The sequence below is a fragment of the Lactuca saligna genome, chromosome 7 (genome assembly GCF_052625555.1).
Source record: "Lactuca saligna cultivar CGN05327 chromosome 7, ASM5262555v1, whole genome shotgun sequence".
Taxonomy (NCBI): Eukaryota; Viridiplantae; Streptophyta; class Magnoliopsida; order Asterales; family Asteraceae; genus Lactuca; species Lactuca saligna.
In genome coordinates this window covers 66170095-66190918 of record NC_136423.1, presented here as the reverse complement: position 1 = coordinate 66190918, position 20824 = coordinate 66170095, and the positions used below count along the sequence as shown (strand labels likewise).

Genomic DNA, 20824 nt, shown 5'->3' with positions numbered 1-20824 from the left:
TCAGCTATTAGTCAGCTTTTCAGCTAGTACGTCAAACATAACTTAAGTGATTAACACGATCCCAGTTGGACCGAATGGGATAAAGTTCAATGGAATATTGCAAAAGGTAATTTATAGTACATATTTAATAATTTTTTCTATTGAAAAGACCATTGAAATTCAAATATATTGAATGTTAATGTGACATCTCATAATGATAAAGTTTCATCCATTAAATGACATCTAGATTTATCATATCATTCAACTCTCTCATTAAACTCACTATTGTGGATACTCTTAAATTCTTATCTAATTTCATCAAACAAAACTTGTCATGCACTTGTTGAATTTACAAATATTTTTTTAATGTATGCATGTCACTTATATAATTTAATTAGAAAATAAAATTATAAATTTTACAACATGATTAATAACTTATTTTAGGGTGTTTATTGTATGCATGAGTACTATGTCTTGTTGGTTGTTGGTACTTGGGAATATCTCGGTCGACATTTTCAATTTAGGGGTGAACAATAACACATACGTTGTTTGTTAGGTTTTGAAAGTGGATCAACATGACTTTTTCTAAAAAAACTTATTCTTTGAAGAAGGATGGCCACGAGTATTTTGGTTAACAACAGGTTCGCGTAACGATGTTGTTAAAGGCGCGATTATGTTCTTTAGTTGTCGTATATAACTAAACTTACCAGCTGGTGATGTTTTGAATTGTTCCTTGTGCATGTTTACATTGACTTCACAACCAAATTCATCATCTTCCAGTGATGTGCATGAAAAAAAAATCAAGCTTCCTCCAAAACTTGTCAATTGAATTAAGAGGTATCAGATTACCTTTATTAAGAAGTATGGCTTGTTCATGCACACAAGGCAATCCATAAGTTGTACGTACTTGGAAACCACACTTTTTAGCAAGTAACCCAACATCTTTGGAGCGCTTATATTCTTTGAAAGTTATATCAAGTGCTTAAATTGAAACAAAAGTGTTGAGTTTCTCAAAATGTTGCATGACGAACCAATGCTTAATATGAATTCTACTTTCCTCAATACTTGCACTAGTACCTATTTCTTGTGATTGAACCATGTCATGAATACGCAGCAAAGATTTCATGAAATCGAATTGTGATGCGATGACATCTTGCTTTCATTTGGCATGTTGATTTTCCACTCTATTAGTTGTGTGATTGTCAAAGTTCAGAAATTTATCAGTCAAAATAGATACAAACATTTCCTTATATGGTTTCAACCACACATTTTATTTAAATATCTCAAGACGTCTGAAAAAAGATACAAATTACTTTTTTAGTAAAGATATATAAAACATTGATGTTTTCAAATATATTAAAAATGTCTGGACAATCGAGCATCAATGTTTCCAGCTAGGCCAAGTTGATATTGTATGCTTCCTTTGTGTCCGATTGAATCAATATAGTCCACAATTTGTAAAAAGCATCAGAAATTTTCTTCAAACTTAAAGTTTGTTTCCATTTCTTCATAATACTTGTATATATATGTCATCTACAAAGTAAACATTTAGCCTGCGAAAACACAATGTTATCTCCTTTAATGAGAGCCATTTCCCTATTTGTTACAATAACACGTGGTGCCAAACATTTGTCCATAATCGATTTTAGACAATTTAATGCCCAAGTATAGTTGCATTCCGTTTATGCATATAAACAAATGCTATTGCAAATGTCATATTTGTTGGAGTTACACCAACAATCTCTAGTAGAGGCATATCATACCTATTTGTTTTATATGTTGTGTCTATCAACACCAAGTGTGGAAATCCATGCCATAATTTAACTGAAAGTGGGTAGGCAGAAAACAAATCTTCCAGCTCGTTCGTTAATGTATTTGTACGACTCTCATAAATATAACCATTATCTTTCAGCTATGACAACAGAACTTGCATTTTAGTCTTACCTGCACTCTTCCTCCTCTGAATTTTTTGTGCCAATGTGTTTTGTGGAGATTTTCATATTCGTGTATATACCATCATGATCACATTTAAATAAAACATTAAAATAATGTTTAGAATTTTTTATGTTGACCATAACATAACTAAGAGAACGCCCTATTTGTTGCACCTAATCTATTAAGTATTTACGAGAGTTGAACACCTAAAAATGATATCATAATCAACAAATAACAATAATCTAAAGAACATTTTTACTGCAAATATATATTAATGAACTTAAATTTTTATCATGTTGGTTTGAAAACTTGAGTCATTGATGATGTAACTACTTTCTTTCTCGTTTTCATTTCCATTGCCTTCATATGCGTTTGTATCATTATTATTCGTCTACACAAAACACAAATTAGTAATTACAACTTATAAAAACAATTTTAAAAATAAAAACGCTTATATAAAAATACTTCATAATTTCTTTGATCATTAAATTGAAAATACTCTTCACAACCTTCATATGCATTTGTATGGACATTATTCGTCTACATGAAACACACACTATAAGTTACAACTTATAATAAAATAAAATAAAAAATAAAAACATTCACATAATAGTACCCGATAGTTCATTTGATTGTTGAAGTGAAAAATACTCTTCACAACCTTCATATGCATTTGTATGGACATTATTCGTCTACATGAAACACACACTATAAGTTACAACTTATAATAAAATAAAATAAAAAATAAAAAACACTTGCATAATAGTACCCGATAGTTCATTTGATCGTTGAAGTGAAAAATACTCTTCACAACCTTCATATGTGTTTGTATAAACATTATTCGTCAACAAAATAGAGATTACAACCTACCAAAAAAAATGTTGTATAAAAATACATCATAATTCAGTTGATCATTGAATTGAAAATACTCTTCCCAACCCGCCATTACTTAAAAAGAAATTAAATATAACTTTTGTTTATAACTTTTTTTGATGAAAACTTCTACTTATAGTAAGTATTTTTAATTTATGAAAATCGATAAGAACACACAGTATAGAAAAATAAAAATGTGGATGATATATTTCTATTTAGTATGTCTTTCACCTCATTTTTATAGAACCAAAACATTTGTTGATATGATCATTCAGAAGATACGAAGATATCTTCAGTATTGTTTCCTCAATTCTTCCACTTGCTTGTTGTCGAATATATATCGATCATTATTTCTTTTTTATTTATTCTTTGCTTTCCCATCTCGAGCAAAGTTCAATCACTTGTGATGTCATTTCCCATTTTATCTTTTGTTGTTGTATAAATGAGAAAAGACCACCATATTTATTGATCTTTCTTCATTACCTTGTATGAAAAAGGCAAATTGGAGGGGATAGCTTGGTAAGTTTTACATGGGGTAAAAAGATATGTAAAGTAGAGTCATGGGTATTGACAAAAAATATACACATGAAGGTTAATAGTAGGTTTGTATCGAATGGGGTGTGTCTAGGGCTCTAGAGGTGATTTGACTACCAAAAACAACTTGACATATTGAATGTTTAAGTTCCGTCCTTGGTATAATATATATATATATATATATATATATATATATATATATATATATATATCCATGCTTAATAAAACACTCCTAAACCAGCCACGTGTCATCTTTTAAGCATGCCACATGTCCTTCTCATTTTCCCGCCTAATGATTTTCATCGCCCATCCACATTAGTTCCTAAATATCATCATTTCGGTTATAATATTCAAAAATCAACCTAATTTAGTTGAACTCAATCCATAAAATCGACAATCAATCTTCAAAAATCAGAAAGTAACTAGCCAGAAATCAGGAACCTAATCTTTTCCAAATTTGAATCTGACATATTATTGATTACAAATTCATCTGCAACAAAGGTAATCGACATCAATTTCTTGAGTTTTTCATTATACCAGGGTTAGTTCTATCAAACCATTGTATTTTTTTTTTAACTTGCATCTACTTCATGTATAATACTCAAAGCATTAATCCAATAGCAGCTTCAGAGAAGGTACCAAAAATCATATGTAATTTTGTTTTGTTAGAAGACATGTTGTGTAAAGAATTCTAGGTTGGTGCTTATAAGGTATGTTATTCCCTAAAATCTATTTTTTTTATCATTTAAAGAATGAAGACCATGATGTAAGTGAAGATGAAACAACAATGATAGGGTTTTGGAGTGGGATGATTTGGTTGATATAGGAACATAAGTCGTAGGCATGAGCCACGGGATGCATACCATGTGTTTGATAAAAATCCCCAACCAAAGTGCATTTCAAATGGACAAGTGCAACTAATCGATAATTTGAAAGTCTTTTATGTATCTACTAAAATTGTTATCGTTTCCCAACTATGCCCTTCAGTTATGTTATATTACTATTTTTCCTAACTATTTGAATTATATTTTACTCTAACTGTTTGACAAGAGTTTAATTATTATCATTTTTTTGATTTCTATGATTCTCATTTCTAATAAATAAAGCACATATGCTTTGTCTTTAGCATGTTAACATTATTGTGCATTTCATCAGCTTAATACCATAGTTTTTTAAATATATGAAGTTGAAAATATGGTAAAATTGAAAAATGTTTTGACTGAATTACATAAATAGTTTGCTCTTTTGCAAGTTAAAAGGATCGTGCATATAAAAACCTAGTTACTTTATTACAATTTCATTCTTTTTAAGCATGTTACCTAAGTAAGAAACAATCAAGTTCCAATAGTGATTGTTCTGTTAGCATTTTCTTTAACTGATTATCATGTTGTTCATTCATTATAATAGTGTCTTTTGCAAGGAACTAAAGCAATTTGACATCTGTTGATTAGTAAATGCTATTCATATATGCATTTCAGACCATCACTCTGCATGAGATGGTTATAGAATGGTGATTATCTGTACTAATATCTGCTTAAATTTGCAGCCTCCACTACTGAAACACAAAGAGAGATTCAAGGTTGGAATTACTAAAAAAATCTCATCTACCAGCAACATCATTTGTAGCATTTCTAGACTTCTGTGAAAGAATGATACTATAATTTCATAAATTCATATAATTTAGTTTAATAAAACAATAATTTAGATTGATAGGAAGCCTTAACTTTATGGGGCATATCAGTGAGCTTTATTAGCATCATCGTGCTACGAACTGTTGGAAATGCAGTTGAGCATGCTGGAGCAACCATCTATGCTTTCAACAACAAACTCGTATTCTTTTTTCCTTTTTTTCCATCTTTTGAAATTTAGTGTTTTCCCACAAGAGGTTCATGACTTAAATATAAACCGCATAAATTAATCACCTTGATTTTGATTATTTATTGTGTTAATATTTCATAACTGTAGGATATAACTTTGGGTGTTGCCCTTCGTTCTGCAACTCAAATTTTTGTCTTTGTGGTAAGTATTCTTTCAAGAATTTTAAGAAATGATGTATATTTTTGGATTTAATTCATTTGAATTTTGGAAATATTATTTGATTTTAATTTTTTTATATGTATTAGGTACCAGTGAGTGTTATTGTTTTTGGACAAGACCCTTTATATATTATAGACAATATCAACCTGAGATATCGATCACCTTTGTGTTTTCATGCTTGGTGTATTTCTTTATCCGATATGAAATTTGCACTTTTGTGAAATCTTGATTCTTTAGAAATTATATTGATGGTATCAGTATATGCTTGATAAAGGTTGTCTGTAGCCAATCAACCACTTACTTATCTCAAAATCCGTGTCTTTAACTATATTGAAATATATATTATACTTCATTTAAGGACTAATATATTTCTTATTATTTTAATCTCATTAAAACAAAAACCGATCATTAGTTAGTTTAAGAAGTATATATGTCGTGACCATGACTTAAAAGGTTAGATTGGAATTTTTGTAAAGTTATTTTTATAATCAATTTAACATTACATTATACAATATTATTATTTTTTCATTAGCTAAACAATATATCTTCAAAAATAATTTCATATATTTATTTGAATAATAAAAGTTTAATTCTACATAAATAAAAATCATAAATTTATTAATTAATAATTTATATACAATAAATGATTAATGATTACTTTTTACGATAAAAAAATTAATTATTTTTATATCCGTGGTTCCTAAAGGTTATAACCTAGTATATATATATATATATATATATATATATATATATATATATATATATATATATATATATTTGACAGCCCCTCCCTACCCATTCCAAACCGAATGTTGAAGTTCCATCCTTAGTGATTATAAATTTGTTTTAATAAAAATTGATGTTTAGGCTTAGAAAAAAAAAAGTTAGAATAATTGGCTTGAAAGAAAATATTTGTAAGTTAAAATAGAAATTGGTTTAAAAAAAATGAAAATCTATTTTAAATAAAAAGGCTAAAAGTATAAATTTTAAAAAATGGTTGGTAGAAACAATTCTAAATTGTAATTTGATTATGTGATTTACTTTTTACAAGTTTCTAGATATGAATATACGGTGGTGGTTATTTTGTGGTCGTAGTTAGAGATGCACACAAAAACCGGTTTCACTATTTAAAACCGAATCCAATCCGAAACCGGATTGGGTCAAAACTGGTTTTAACCAAAATGGATCGGATCTGATTTTCAATCGGATCGTGATCTTATATTCCAAATCAGATGTGATACCGGATCGTAAACCAGATTCACAAAAAACCGGATCCAAATCCGTCCCAAAATCCGCTTAAAACTCATTAAAATCGGTTTAAACCGGTTTCAAATCGAATTAGAATCGGATCGGATTTTGGTTGGAACCGGATCGGATTTTGACCAGATCCGGATCGGATTTGACCGGATCAGATTTTTGATGACGTAAGCAAAACCGGATCGGATCGGATTCGGGTTTTGTACATCTTTAGTTGTGGTTGAAAAGTTATGGAGAACAAAACGAAACTCGAGAAAGAAAAGGGGAGAGTGGACATTTTTCTTTTTTTATTAATCTAAAAAGACAAAATTTCACGATTGGTCCCTGTGGTTTACACAATATCGCACTTTGAGGACTTTCTAGCAAAAAGTCACGCGAATGGTCCTTAAGGTTTCATTTAATTGCGCGATTGGTCCTTGACCCTAACCCCGTCATTTTTGAGTCGTTAGTGAAGGGGTAAATTTGTCTTTTCATCTTGCAGTCACTCTAATAATCGATCATTATGCACATATACGCATGAACTCTGTAATTAAGTACAAAGATCATCTTCCTCCTTCCTCAGCTACCCATTACCCTTTCACATTCATCTTCGTCTTCTCCAACAGAACACAAGGCATAGGATCATCTGTCGATTGAAAACGATAATGGTGTTAACGTTATGGTCACTTCGTTCCAAACACACTAAAGCATCAAATTATGATTTGGAAAGGATATACCGTAAGTGACTTACTAAAGTGATCTTTGATTTTCTCGATTTGATATTATGCCCAAATTGTTGAAATTTTTTTTGTTATTCTTTATTTCAGAGGGACAAGCAACTATTTCACTCTGAAAATCCATCATGGTGGGATATTCATGAAAAGCCCTGGGAGAAGGTACGTAGATGGAACAATAGACTATGTTGACTTCGTAGATATTGACGTATTCTCTGTGCATGAGTTGGATACAATGGTTCGAGAAATAGGGTACGTAGAAGGGCAAACTTTGTATTATCATTTTCTTATTCCAGAAGTAGAGTTGGACTTTGGTCTGTTACCTCTAGGAAATGATAGGGATGTGCATGTATTGTCAAATTATGTGGAAAAAAATAACCTTTTAAGTATCTACATAGAGCATGGGCATACAAGGGTTAACAGTTATTTTTTCTCCCCCACCAAGGTTATTATTGAGGAGTTGGTTACTGATGTATCCCCTGAACTAGATAGGAACCAAAAGAAGGGAAAAGTTTTTGGGTCTTCTAGGAAAAAATTAGACTACTCCCAGTCCATTGTGCCATATGGAACATTTGATGGACCTTCACAAGTGATACAGGATAGTGAGCCAGTTATGGATGATGAGCCAGTTATGACTGATGAGCCAGTTTTGAATGATGAACCAGTTATGAATGATGAACCAGTTATGAATGATGTACCTGTTATGAATGATGTGCCAATCATAGATGACCAATATGATGAGCCAGTTATGAATAATGATCCAGTTGTAGATGATGAATATGATTGTGAGGATAGTGCAGATGAAAGTGATTTTGATAGTCAGCATGATGCAAAAAAATAGTGCTTGATGAGGAACCTTTGATAGATGATGTGGAGGTGAACATGATCAACTTCTGTAGTGTACTTGATGAAGACATTGACTTGGGCCAGCTTGATCCGACAAACAATAATACTAAGGAAAAGGAAGACATTGAAGATGAACGTTTAGAAGTCTTAGACAATGATGTATTTGAGTCATTTGCTAGTGAAAAAGAGCCTAGGAAGAAATTGTTAAGGTCCATTCTAAAACCAGTTGCTTGTTCATCTGGTGAGGTTCACACTAAAGCTTTTAAGATTGGTCAGACGTTCAAGGAAAAGGAAAAAATAAGAGAAGTTATTGCCAACTACTCTGTAAAAGAAAGGAGGGATCTACATTATGTAAAGAATGATAAGACAAGAGTTAGGGTAAAGTGTAGGGGTATTGTTCCTGAATTGACTGGTGACAGTAATAAAGATAGGGGCAATTTAGTACTTTCCAAGAAAACAACTTGTCCATGGGTTCTTTTTATATCTAGGGCAGATGAGAAACAACTTTGGATTGTCAAAACATACGAAGATTCTCATTCTTGTTTGCAAACAAGGACAGTGAGGGCTTGTTCATCTAAGTTTCTAGCTAACAACATATTGCATCAAGTTGAAAGTAACCCCAAGATCCCTACACGTGCTTTACAAGAGGAGTTAGTACAGAGGTATTCACTTTCAATATCAAAGATGAAAGTATTTCGGGCCAAAGCTATGGCAAAACAATATGTTTATGGTGATTATGAAAAGCAGTACGGTGTTTTGAGAGAATATGCCATGGAATTGAAGTCAAAGAATCCAGGAACAACTGTGAAGATAGATGTCGAAACTGAACCCAATGTGTCTTCTGAGACAAGGATCTTCAAACGGATATATATATATGCTTAGGTCCATTGAAGGAGGGATTTAAAAAAGGTTTGAGGGATTTTCTTGGATTTGATGGTACGTTTTTGAAGGGTCCCTTTCCAGGACAAATTCTTACTGCAGTTGGGCTTGATTCGAACAATGGCATTTACCCAGTTGCATATGCCATTGTAGAGACTGAAAATATTAACTCTTGGACATGGTTTTTGGAACACTTGGGTGATGACTTAGATTTGAATTCTTCATCTAACTTCACTTTCATTTCAGATCGGCAAAAGGTACCCTCTAACTTTTTATTCACTTTTACTTTTTTTTATTATTTCATTTACTAACTTATTTTAATTGTACTCACAGGGAATCTTGGCTGCAATAGAGAAGTTATTTCCATCAGCTGAGCAAAGGTTCTGTTTAAGACATGTGTATCACAACATGAAATTGAAACACAAAGGAGATGAATTGAGGGAAGCAGTATGGTGTTGTGGAAAAGTATACAACATACCAAAATTTAATAGGGCTATGGAGAAACTGAAAAAGCTTAACCCAGAAGCACATGAGTGTTTAAGTAAAATTCCTGCAAAACACTGGGCAAGATCCCATTTCTCTGGTAAGTATCATACTCTTTTCACTAACATATTTCATAACTGATTTCAGTAATTAATTGTTTGGTTTTATATATAGGAAGGGCATTGACTGATAGTTTAACAAATAACTTGTGTGAGGTATTTAACTCCAAGCTAGATGAGGCAAGGGACAAGCCTATAATCACTTGTTTGGAATATATTAGAGAATACCTCACAAAGAGAATAGTAAATGTTCATAAGGTGCTAGACAAATGCAAAGGTTCTCTAAGTACAACTGCAACAATAATCTTAGAAAACAATAAGACAGAGGCAAGTAAGATGAGGGTTCTATTTAATGGAGCTGATAAATATCAAGTGACTGGTCTATGGATGGAGCAGTATGTTGTGAATTTGAAAGAGAGGAGTTGCACTTGCAGGAAATGGGACATTACAGGTATTCCATGCCAGCATGCTATTGCTGCAATGTATGATAAGATGCAGAATGGGTCAGAATGTGGAGATCCTGAGGCTTGGGTGAGCAAATGTTACTGGCTCAGTACATGGAATGCTATGTACCAACACACAATTGACCCAATAAATGGAAGGAGCATGTGGCCTAGATCTGATTGTCCAACAACCCTTCTCCCACCCAAACATCACAAACAGGTTTGTTGTCATACATGTTTTGTTTAATTTAACTTGAAACTATTTAATAAACTTGTTAATATGTAACCATATGAATTTGTTTATAGGTTGGTAGGCCAAAGAAAAAAAGGAAGAGGGCAGTTGATGAGCCAACTCAAAGTACCAAGTTAAGTAGGAAACACTTGACAGTCACTTGTAGCAAATGCCACAACAAAGGTCACAATGCTATGACTTGCAAGGGGCAGGGAGGTCCTAGTGAAGCTGGATAGGGGGTGGACAAAAGAAGGGAAAACATGTTGTAGCTTAGTTTGTATTTCTAAGTAATCTTTTGCTATTATGTCTAATTAAAGTTAGAACATGTTTACTAAGTTTGGTTATGGTATGTCAGTCAAAACAACTACTTTTGATAGGTCTTTTGGGTATTCTATGTTTGTAACATGATATTACACTTACATGCATTATGGTTAATGGTAATGCTACTTTGGTAATTAGTTTTTTGGCTATGTTACTGCACTTTAATAATCAACATTACACTTACATGCAATCAAATTGACAATTTCCTTCCTTGCTAATATAATATCCATCACATTAAAACAAAACATCAAACTTACATTACATATTATATCTGTTACATTTTCTTGTCCCAACATTACATACAATCATAGGGAAAATCCTTCAAAAGCTATGACAAAATGGGACCAAAAGACAGATTCCAAGTTATAGATTCCCCCCTCCCCCAAATGCTTCTTGATTTTTTACTTGAAAAGGTAACACACCATGAAAAACAACCAACTCAGACAAAGTAGCCATTTCACCATCATCAATCTTGCTTCGAGATTGTTTCTTCCACGCAACAACCCTGGAATCACAACAGTTGACCTAGGGCACATGGGAGGGTCGAACCATCCAAAAAAGCTGCATGTTCCTCCTAACCTTGAGCATGACCAAAATCGACGACCTGGGTTCAAGTCAGTCCACGATGTCACCAAAATCGCCGGCCTTCCACAGTGGCATATCAACATCTTCTTCAATTTTGGAATAGAATGTGAGTAGGGAGGGAAGAACAGAGGCAAGGAACGAGAAGTAGAAGGATACAAAGGCGGAACTTAAATTATATACTCTGATGCACAACAAGATGAAAAGACAAATTTACCCCTTCACTAACGGCTCAAAAATGACGGGGTTAGGGTCAAGGACCAATCACGCAATTAAATGAAACCTTAAGGACCATTCGCGTGACTTTTTACTAGAAAGTCCTCAAAGTGCGATATTGTGTAAACCACAGGGACCAATCGTGAAATTTTGTCATCTAAAAATAATAAACAAATGAGAGAAAATTAGAATACGACCGGAGAGATGAAATTTGTAATTTTTAAACAAACAATGGATGACCCGAATTAATTTTTTAAAAGAAAAACTAAACATTTATTTTGACACTACAATTACAAACGAGTATTCATATAATTTACTCTATCAAATATCGAACTTATATATATATATATATATATATATATATATATATATATATATATATATATATATATATATATATATATATATATATATATGAAAACAAATTATAAATTTACTTGCAAAACTTTAAATTTGTAAATTAATTTTTTTTTCTTTGCAAATAAGTATTTGATTAGTGATTATATTTTGAATTATCAATATTGGTTTTCTCTTTGGATTTGAATGAGTTTAAACTTAGTTTATGTAATATTATGTTTACTAATTCTGAGACTCATGTATTATATGAGTTAATTTAAAAAAAATAGATATAAAAGTCTAAATATTTGAGAACTTTAAATTTTTAAGAAAATTTGAAAAATAATGAATTATTATAATAGAAATGTTTTTTATTTTTTAAATTTAAATAAATAAAAGAAATAATGAACTTCAATTTTAGTAACTTTGAAATTAAAATATAGACAAAATTGCAAGGATGGTCCCTGTGGTATGTCAAAACTAGCACCTTTGGTTCAAAATGGGTTTGGCTTGCAAGGATGGTCCAATAGTTTCGTTTTGTTGCGAGTTTGGTCCAATTTCCTATGAACTTTTTTATAATGACGGATTTGCCCTTATATTTTAATTTTCCATTTTATTTTATTATCAGTAATTAAAAAGAAATTAAAAATAAAACAAAAATAAAATACTCTCTCTCTCTCTCTTCCTCTTTCTCTCTCTATCTTTCTCTCTCTCTACAAACAAAATTAATACAGATTTGGTAGTGGATTTGTAAAATGAAGAACCCTAACTTTTATCAATTTTGTTCAATTCATTGTATGAAGTTGAATAGACTAAACACATACACACTCATATATGCATATGAATCTCAAGAACACTCGGTTTTTCCTGAGTTCAAGAACAAGAACATCATATTCACGAACTAAGAAATTGATTTCTGATGAACTGCCATCACCACCATCGGAATCAAATTCTTCTATGAATTGCCCAACTCAAACCCATAAGCACACAAACAACTCAATAAACATAAAAATGAAGGTAAACTGCACCCCTTTTATCCCCCTCCCTGAATCGCAGACACCGTATACCCTAAATCAGTACATGTTAAAGAGATTACGATTTACAGATGAAAGGGGTTACGGTTTACAACCTAGAATTTTTTGCTTCCTTTCCAATTATTGAATCAAATGCCAATCTTGTCCCTCTCTCTTGTTCTTCTCTGAATCGGTGTTTGAATCAAATGCCAATCATGTCCCTCTCTCTTGTTCTTCTCGTCACTGCTACACCCCATCACCATGCTCGTCGCCTTCATATATGTTCAGTCTATAGCTAGAGGATCCAGCAGTGGTGTGGAGATGTAACCCAAATCGATGACCCCCTTGATCGATGACAACCACCTCGTCGGAGGCTCAACAGCCAAGGAAAATTGATCTGAGGTGTCTTCCCCTCGATTTCCAGTCGTGAAACCCTCCATCTTAAAACCCTAGCCGCCAAGAAACCCTAATCGTCAAGAAACCCAAACTTCAGATCTCGATCTCCTTTCTCTCGTTGGCATCTGTCTAGCTTCAAATGGAGGGTAGCAACGATCGAATCGGGTGTTTGGGGTGGTGCTACATGACCGGAGGGAGGCGGAGGGGCAGCCTAGGCCGGTGACAACCACTCGTTCTTCTTCTTTGGACAATAGTAAGCAAGAAACGAGAGAGAGAGAGAGAGAGAGAGAGAGAGAGAGAGAGGGTATTTTATTTTGTTTTGTTTTATTTTTAATTGTTGGTAATAAAAACAAAAATGAAAAATTAAATAATAAGGGCAAAATCGTCTTTCCAAAAAAATTCAAACCAAATTGGACCAAACTTGCAAGAAAATGAAACTTTTGGATCATTGATGCTAGCCAAAACCATTTTGGCCCAAACATGCTAGTTTTGAGATACCACAGGAACCATTTTTGCAATTTATTAATAAAATCGGTATACATTTATTACTATATTTATTATAATTATTACGTTAAAATATTATATAAAATTTAATAAAATAAAATAACTCATAAAATGATATTGAAAAAAAAAAGTTAATTCAAAATAATTATAAAATAACATTGGACAAAAATAAAAAATAAAAAAAAAAAAAAAAAAAAAAAAAAAAATCATTGGGTGGAGATATTATAAAAACTCCAAGAAATCATAACTGCAGCATACGTCCGTATTATGAATCCAAAATAGCAGTTCAAAATAAATTCAATTAACACCCAACGTTGCGTTACCCTCCCTTTTTCCCTGGTTCTTTGAAAATTGAAAACAAACCAACCGGTAAGAAGAACCGAAGAAAAGGAGGTAGTTTCAAGATGGCGGCAACTGATGAAGCATTGGAGTCACTTCTATCCGATTTCGATGAGATACACAATGTACTTACTACGTTTAATCTTCACCTTGTACTCTTTTTTTTTCGGATCAAATCGATTCACAGCTTATCAAAACCTAAATTTCATCATCGTGTTACGTAGGATTTCTGCGAGGGAATCGTTAAGATTCAATCTCTTCAATCAAGCTGCAAATCCGAAATCAAAAAGCGAGAAGCGCTTGAATTCACCGCCAACGCTCTCAAATCAGGTGTGTATTATGATCAAAAGCAACATCACTTTTGATTTACTATATTCTCCGCTCATTAGAAGGTGATTATTCGATTACTATCATGAATCATCAAATTTACGAAATTTAATGGAAGTTTGTGGATGTTACTTTTTGTTTTCGTTTTCTATTTCTAAATATGAACTCTGTTATTTAGGCGTACAAAAGTTACTTTAATTGTGATTCTACTTTACGTGAGGGATATGCCATACTCCAAATTTGAAGGGGAGTTCAAAACGAACGAAATGAAAATCTAATGGCATAAGAGCCATTAATTATCTCAATTGTATTTTAAGGAGGTGTGAGATTACTCTATCCATCTGTTATCAAACACCACCGATCTTTGAGCTTCTATTGTTTATAGCTCATGTATATTGCAATCTTCTTGTGCTATTTGAAAAGTTACTTGTCTAGATTTGAACTTGTAAACGACCTATTTGACTAATATCTAGTCCTTTTAGAAAATGAGAGAGTGATGAAGCTGTATACAGAATCCATCAACAAACTGGCTAATCAGGTGAACAATGTTAATTACTAGAGTCAGTTAACTTCTGCTTGTAGTACAATTTTAGGCTTAAGTGAGAATGGCCACTGTAATTCTGAACTTCTTTTGCATCTTACAATTTTTATTCAATGAGACAGCTTGAATGTAGGAATAACTGTCGCAGCTTGAAAGAGGAACTGAAGAGGGTGAATGATGAACATATCAGGAAAGAGAATGTAAGTGAGCATTTGATAACCACATGTTACTTTGACATATAGCTAGGTGTAACATTGTGTTATTGCATGCAATTCTGATGCAAGTCCTCTATTTCTTGGCCTTACATAAGTAAAGGGCCAAGGTCTTATTAAGCATAGTGCTTTGAGAAATCTACCAAATCATAGCTAAGGGGTATCCAGTTTTAGAACATTTTGTAAAAGTAGGTTGCTATTTCTTGCATTTACCTTTAAGTTTCTAAGTGGAAAGTTGAGTTTTTGCAAGCAGGAGTTGAGAAATGCAATGAGTCTGCTTAAGCATGATTATGAGAAGAGAATAAAAGAGCTAGAGGTTCAAATCAAGTGAGTTTTCACTTATAAAGACTATTTTTCTTAACTAAATTGACATCTTATTTGAATTTTTTTAAATTTATTGTTGACCAGAGATTCCATAGCTCAGAAAACAGCAAACGAATCGACCATTAATCAACTCCACCAAGATTTAGGTGCACATAGAAACCATGTTGAAGCTTTATCAAAAAGATTGGATCGAGTCCACTCCGATGTGGAAATGAAATGTGAGCTTGACATTTACAGTTTTTTCCCATTAAGTGTTGTTTGGATAAATTATGTTTAAAGATATCTAAGAAAATAACAACACACTTGCAAAAATGCAAGTTAAGTGCAAACTTGCAAAAGTCGACTTAACAGAAAATTCTCCTTTTATATCAAGTCATTCCTTATGTATTTAGTAAAAGAAACAGTGACATATAGCTTACCAGATCAAGTCAAGTCATGTCCCCCATTAAGTTTATTAAGTCAAAAAGAAACAACACATAAAAACTAAAAAGTGTGATGTTTCATGTTGTTCCTAGATCAATATGAGATACAAGATTTGAAGGATTGTCTTATGATGGAGCAGGAAGAGAAAAACGGGTTGAACAGGAAGCTCCAAAGTCTAGAAAAAGAATGTATGTTCATATTTCGTATATGATAAGGGCTAAATGCATAAACAGTATTTTCTATTATAACATCTTACTTTCATTTATTTATGTTACCATATTGTACTTTCAATCAAAGTAGCTTGCTATTTCACAAATTTGATCATATACGATGATGACAACTGCAACTTTGATGATCTTTTAAATCTAATAATACTAATATTCTTCATTGACAATGATATACTTGGTTAATGTGCGTGTGTGTGTGTGTGTTGCAGTACTGATTAGCAGAACAAAGTTGGGTGAATCTGAAAACAAACAGGAAATGAATTCAAATAGGCACGTTGAAACTCTGAAGCAGAAGGTAATGAAACTAAGGAAGGAGAATGAGGTTCTTAAAAGACAACTAACTACTTGAGTTGAAACAAGACTCTGACTCATCTTTCATTTAGTTTGGTAAGTTCGTGATATCTGCAAATATAAGATAAGTCTGTTAACAATTTTTCAATCACTGAAATCTACTATTGTGTGTGTGTGTGTATAGAATATGACATGCTTCAGTAAACACATTATAGTTCAAGCCTTTTGGAATGCTATTTTCTTTTTGTTACAATTTACAACACAAACACTTTGGATGAAAGAGAATGGTATGAACAAGGTAATCTGGTAATGGAAGGAGTAATAATTACATTCCATGATAATGATTGTTGGCCTCTAGCATGTAGGAATAAAATGGATTTTTTTTTTAACATATTTGTGAATATGTGATTTTTAACTTTTATTCTATAAATTATTTTAAGTTACGATTAACCAACTGTTTTTTATAAAATTCAATTTTATAAACATGATATATGCTCATTAAAAACCAAGTAAAAGTTACATAAACAAAATGGGTTATATACAGTTCTTCATTAGATTCCATGATGGAAGGAAAAATTCACCATGACTAAGGAACGAACACAATTGAAAGAAATCACAATAGATGGGGTCCATTTAATTCCATATAGCATTAGCAAAACCAACTTCAGACCCAGTCAGGCTCTGACTCAGTCAACTATCATTAAAATAGCACATAGTCTACATATAAATATAATCCGCTGCATTTTTGTAAATACATTTCATATTATGACACAATAGAATAACACTAATTCACACCAAGAAAAGAAGAAAAAAAAAACATTTGACCCTGACCCTGGCCCTGTCATGTCCTGAAAGCACAAAGGAAAAGACCTACTAAAACAGAGATAAAAAGAACCAACATTGCAGCTATGATGCTAACATTACTACTGGATTTTTCTAACTGTTTCCCAGAAACTGAGCCTTTGTCACCACTGTTGTTGTTCAAGGATAATGTTCTCAATTCTGGGGACACTGGCATTGCTGTTTCCCAGAAGGAATTTGAATTGGAATTGGAATTGGTGGAGAATTTCATGGAAGTTGCTGATTCTGCTTCTGGCTCCAAAACCATGGATGTGTCGGTTAGAGCTTCCATAGACATCAATTCAACACAATGGTCTTTAACACCCTAATAAACAGAATATTCCACAATTTAGTTAGACCTGTTTTGTTTGAACTTTAAAAAAAAAAAAAAAAAAAAAAAAAGGAAAAACCTCAAGTGTTTCAGAAGGCTGTAGGTAGTCACATATATACGTGTCACCCAGCCAAGGGACAAAAACTCTTCGAGGGAAACAAAGACTGCATCCTTTCCTGTTTTAGTTAAACAAAACAAAACAATATTAATCAACCAACATTATGTCATCTCCTGATAAATCACGTTTAAAAAAACAATTTAAGAAAACAACACCACACTTAGGGAGCCTTTGGTTAGGTTAGTATATAATGAGGGTATTTTGGTCTTTCTATAAAACCATAACATACTTATTTATACTAGCTGACCTTAATGACTGCAGTTGAAGGTGCGGAATAGGTGTCTGAGTTGAAACCTCCCCACCAACATCTGCAACAGAATCTGAATCCAATTGTCCATCAGCCTCATCACAGATGATATCTAATCTACTATGTAGGCTTGAAATGATATCCCCCTAAACAACAAACAAAACCCTTAATAAAACCAAAATAAGTAAAAAGTAAGTAGATTGATATTTTGATTTTCTCATACCTTTAAATCAGCCAAAGCTTGTGAAATGGATTCTTTGGAATTAGAGTATGCATAAGAACAGACTGAACCAGTAAAGACCAAAATACCCACAACCTCCTCTTCACTGTATGCTTAAGAAAACAAGAGTGACATATCACATATGTTAACAATAATTTCACAACAAGGTGATTAGGCCTTAGGGAAGGTCAGATAAATACCTTGAAAAGATGTATGCTGCATGAAAGGTATAAAAAATTCAACTTCATGGACACCATCAAATGAACATTGCTCATCCACATTCACCTTCACAAATACAAAAAATTATAGTCACATGACACCCATATTTTATTGGGCTAAATGCATGAAATAGAAATAAAGCAATATATTTTCATTTACTAAAATCATCCGAATTCTATCAATGATCAAACAAACTATAGTAAAGTGTTAATAGGCAAAAACAGAGGTGTTGAGTTTAAATGTTAAGTAACAGATAGATGCATACCAAATTCCCATTAATCAAAGCCTTTGCCCCCTTCAGTTCTTCAGCATGACTTGATATTACATCACGAACAATTCCAGCAAATTTTTTGGGATTTGAAATGCTCTCATGAAATATTGGAAACCTGGGAAAAGACAACTTTTTGTTATTCGTGGATTATTAAAATAAAACACACAAATATAAGGCCATCCAACGAAACAGACCCTAAGCAAGTGCTCCAAACCTAGTTGCTCAGTTTTGCAATGTTTGAAAGATTTGATATTGATGCTGATTTACCGAATTTTTAAGGCCAAATAATCAGATTTGAGAAGTCAATGCAAGAAAACTGACTTTTTGTATGACAAACAATAGGTCTAAATTCATACCTTATATCAAAGCTGTAAATGCATCTAAACTTCTGAAGAGTGGAAAAAACTCTTCCCATTTTGAAGTCGCATGGGCGTAGGCTGCTTGAGGTTATATTTGAAGACAAAGAGCAATTTCGACATGTCCACCTAACCAACATTAGAATGCTACAATCTCAATACAACAACTTTGTTTATATACATTCATAATTGTGTAAAAAAGTATGTATGAAGTTACTATTTGTTTATCAGATTTAGAATTGCAATTTGCAAATCAATCTCCACCAGATAATATGATCAATATTTGCCCTTCTTTTTCCCTAGTCCCAACTACTCTCACATTAAAACTGATCAATATTGTTTGTTGGAATGTAAAGGTAAAGTGGTCATTAGTCTCATTCAGACGGTTTATTCAGTCTGGAAAAGAAACAGACCTCATGTATACAACACTTTAGCTACTTTATCCATACAAGACTTAATGGGAAAAAGAAGAAACGACCCCTAAGAATCTGCAATTATAGGCTGCTAATTAGATATAACGAGGACTCATCTCAAAGAGAAAACATATCTTTTTTCCCAAATTGTTTTTAAAATTTTCAGTTACCTGCTTGGACTATAGCTTATGTGAATAAGCAGTCTCTCATCCCAACCAATATCTCTTATCGGTGCTGCATCTGCAACTCCTTTAACAGTCTGCAATAGAAATTACATCAACAACAGGTATATGCATCTATATATACATACCAAACACACACACACATATACATATAGGCCCTGTTTCTATGTTCTCGATAAATGACATGTAAAAATCATTTTAGAAAAAGATATTACAAGTTAAGGGAAAGTTTGTAAACAGTTAGAACTTAATGGGAAGGATCCTCATTTCTCTGACTTTCTCTGTTAAGTCGTTCTTTCTTCATCAAGTCAAAAAGATACTAAGAACTGTGACTTGAAGGAAAGAACATGAGTAGACACAAAGTTTAGTTTTTAATAGAATGGAATTAAACCTGGCAGAGCACTAAAGTAGAATTCTTGAACAAACTTTCATTCATCCATATGTAGATGCCAACTACCTTCATGCCACCAACTAACATTCTTGAAACCTGTTCACAATTTCAAAGGCAACTCAAACATAAAAGCTCAAGTAGAATAAACAGATTTAGACCACTCAATTTTATAACAGAAATGTAGACATGCATAATACAAAATTCAAGCATGCATCCAATTCGCAAAATCCAAGTCAATCATGGATCATTAGCTGCTTCATATTAGTAGTTAGATGCTTGGGTTGAATTGTCAGTTTCACAATTGATTCAATCTAGTATATCTACATTTCATTCTTCAAAATGCATGTGAATTTTTTCATATTGTTCTAACAGTGTCGTTCATAACATTATGTTTTCAATCGCTATACTTGTAGCTGCCCAAATTAAGAAACCGATCAAAGCTAAGTATTAAGTTGAGGATATCGAACCAAACCTGACGAGCATGTTCAGCGACCCAATCCTTATCAATGGACAAAAACGAAGAAGAATCCGATTGCGTTTTGGATTTTGATCCTCCTTTCTTCTTATTGTTATTATCATCTTTGCTCTCGATGATCCAAGAAGCTACTTCTCCGGCATCGTTTAACGGCGTGGGGACTAAATCAAACACAAAACCTCTATCCAAACTTGTACTTATCTTCCCAATCGCCAGCCCTACCTGTCAAAATCACCAAAATTGTGAACAAACTACGTGTATATGTGTGCGTCAGTCAACACATACACAATGACAGAGAAGAAGACAGGATTACCTGGCAGGAGAGACGGGAATGGCTGAGGCGGTCTTCAACGGATTTGAGCTGGATTTCTTCTCCGACCACCGCTTTCACCATCGTCGCCGTCGTCCACTGCACTTGATCAAATACCAATCTGTTCGG

The 20824-nt window shown here is 32.8% G+C and overlaps 3 protein-coding genes across 4 annotated transcripts; 2 read left to right on the top strand and 1 right to left on the bottom strand.

Annotated features, from left to right (window-relative positions):
* Window positions 1-8210: 8210 nt before the first annotated feature.
* LOC145007026 (uncharacterized) lies at window positions 8211-9930 on the top strand. The gene is made up of 5 exons (XM_078966030.1): window positions 8211-8978; window positions 9026-9310; window positions 9387-9636; window positions 9711-9881; window positions 9923-9930. The coding sequence occupies exons 1-5, from the start codon at window positions 8211-8213 to the stop codon at window positions 9928-9930; spliced, it is 1482 nt and encodes a 493-aa protein (XP_078822156.1).
* A 3980-nt stretch (window positions 9931-13910) lies between these two features.
* LOC145005426 (4/1 protein short form protein) lies at window positions 13911-16540 on the top strand. 2 transcript variants are annotated; one of them, XM_078964508.1, is made up of 8 exons: window positions 13911-14102; window positions 14202-14307; window positions 14787-14842; window positions 14968-15045; window positions 15311-15384; window positions 15466-15599; window positions 15897-15992; window positions 16241-16540. In XM_078964508.1, exons 1-8 carry the CDS (start codon window positions 14043-14045, stop codon window positions 16378-16380), a joined length of 744 nt encoding a protein of 247 aa, XP_078820634.1. In that variant the 5' UTR covers window positions 13911-14042; the 3' UTR covers window positions 16381-16540. The 2 variants fall into 2 exon arrangements, with proteins under 2 accessions (XP_078820634.1, XP_078820635.1); XM_078964509.1 differs by lacking the exon at window positions 15897-15992.
* Window positions 16541-16971: 431 nt separating this feature from the next.
* Window positions 16972-20824, bottom strand: LOC145005961 (oxidoreductase, zinc-binding dehydrogenase family protein). Its single transcript, XM_078965063.1, has 11 exons — window positions 20699-20824; window positions 20383-20607; window positions 19911-20006; window positions 19508-19596; window positions 18925-19053; window positions 18563-18683; window positions 18279-18363; window positions 18082-18191; window positions 17859-18004; window positions 17573-17669; window positions 16972-17487 (listed from the first exon to the last, which is right to left on the bottom strand). Exons 1-11 carry the CDS (start codon window positions 20777-20779, stop codon window positions 17164-17166), a joined length of 1503 nt encoding a protein of 500 aa, XP_078821189.1. The 5' UTR covers window positions 20780-20824; the 3' UTR covers window positions 16972-17163.

Coding starts and splice junctions, on each gene's coding strand:
- LOC145007026 (XM_078966030.1), top strand. CDS start 8,211: ATGATCAACTTCTGTAGTGTACTTGATGAAGACATTGACTTGGGCCAG. Junction 8,979..9,025: donor CAAAGAATCCAGGAACAACT/GTGAAGATAGAT, acceptor TTCTGAGACAAG/GATCTTCAAACGGATATATA. Junction 9,311..9,386: donor TCATTTCAGATCGGCAAAAG/GTACCCTCTAAC, acceptor TTGTACTCACAG/GGAATCTTGGCTGCAATAGA.
- LOC145005426 (XM_078964508.1), top strand. CDS start 14,043: ATGGCGGCAACTGATGAAGCATTGGAGTCACTTCTATCCGATTTCGAT. Junction 14,308..14,786: donor CGCCAACGCTCTCAAATCAG/GTGTGTATTATG, acceptor TAGTCCTTTTAG/AAAATGAGAGAGTGATGAAG. Junction 15,600..15,896: donor CTCCGATGTGGAAATGAAAT/GTGAGCTTGACA, acceptor TGTTGTTCCTAG/ATCAATATGAGATACAAGAT.
- LOC145005961 (XM_078965063.1), bottom strand. CDS start 20,779: ATGGTGAAAGCGGTGGTCGGAGAAGAAATCCAGCTCAAATCCGTTGAA. Junction 20,608..20,698: donor ATTCCCGTCTCTCCTGCCAG/GTAATCCTGTCT, acceptor TGATTTTGACAG/GTAGGGCTGGCGATTGGGAA. Junction 18,192..18,278: donor GCAGCATACATCTTTTCAAG/GTATTTATCTGA, acceptor TGTTTTCTTAAG/CATACAGTGAAGAGGAGGTT.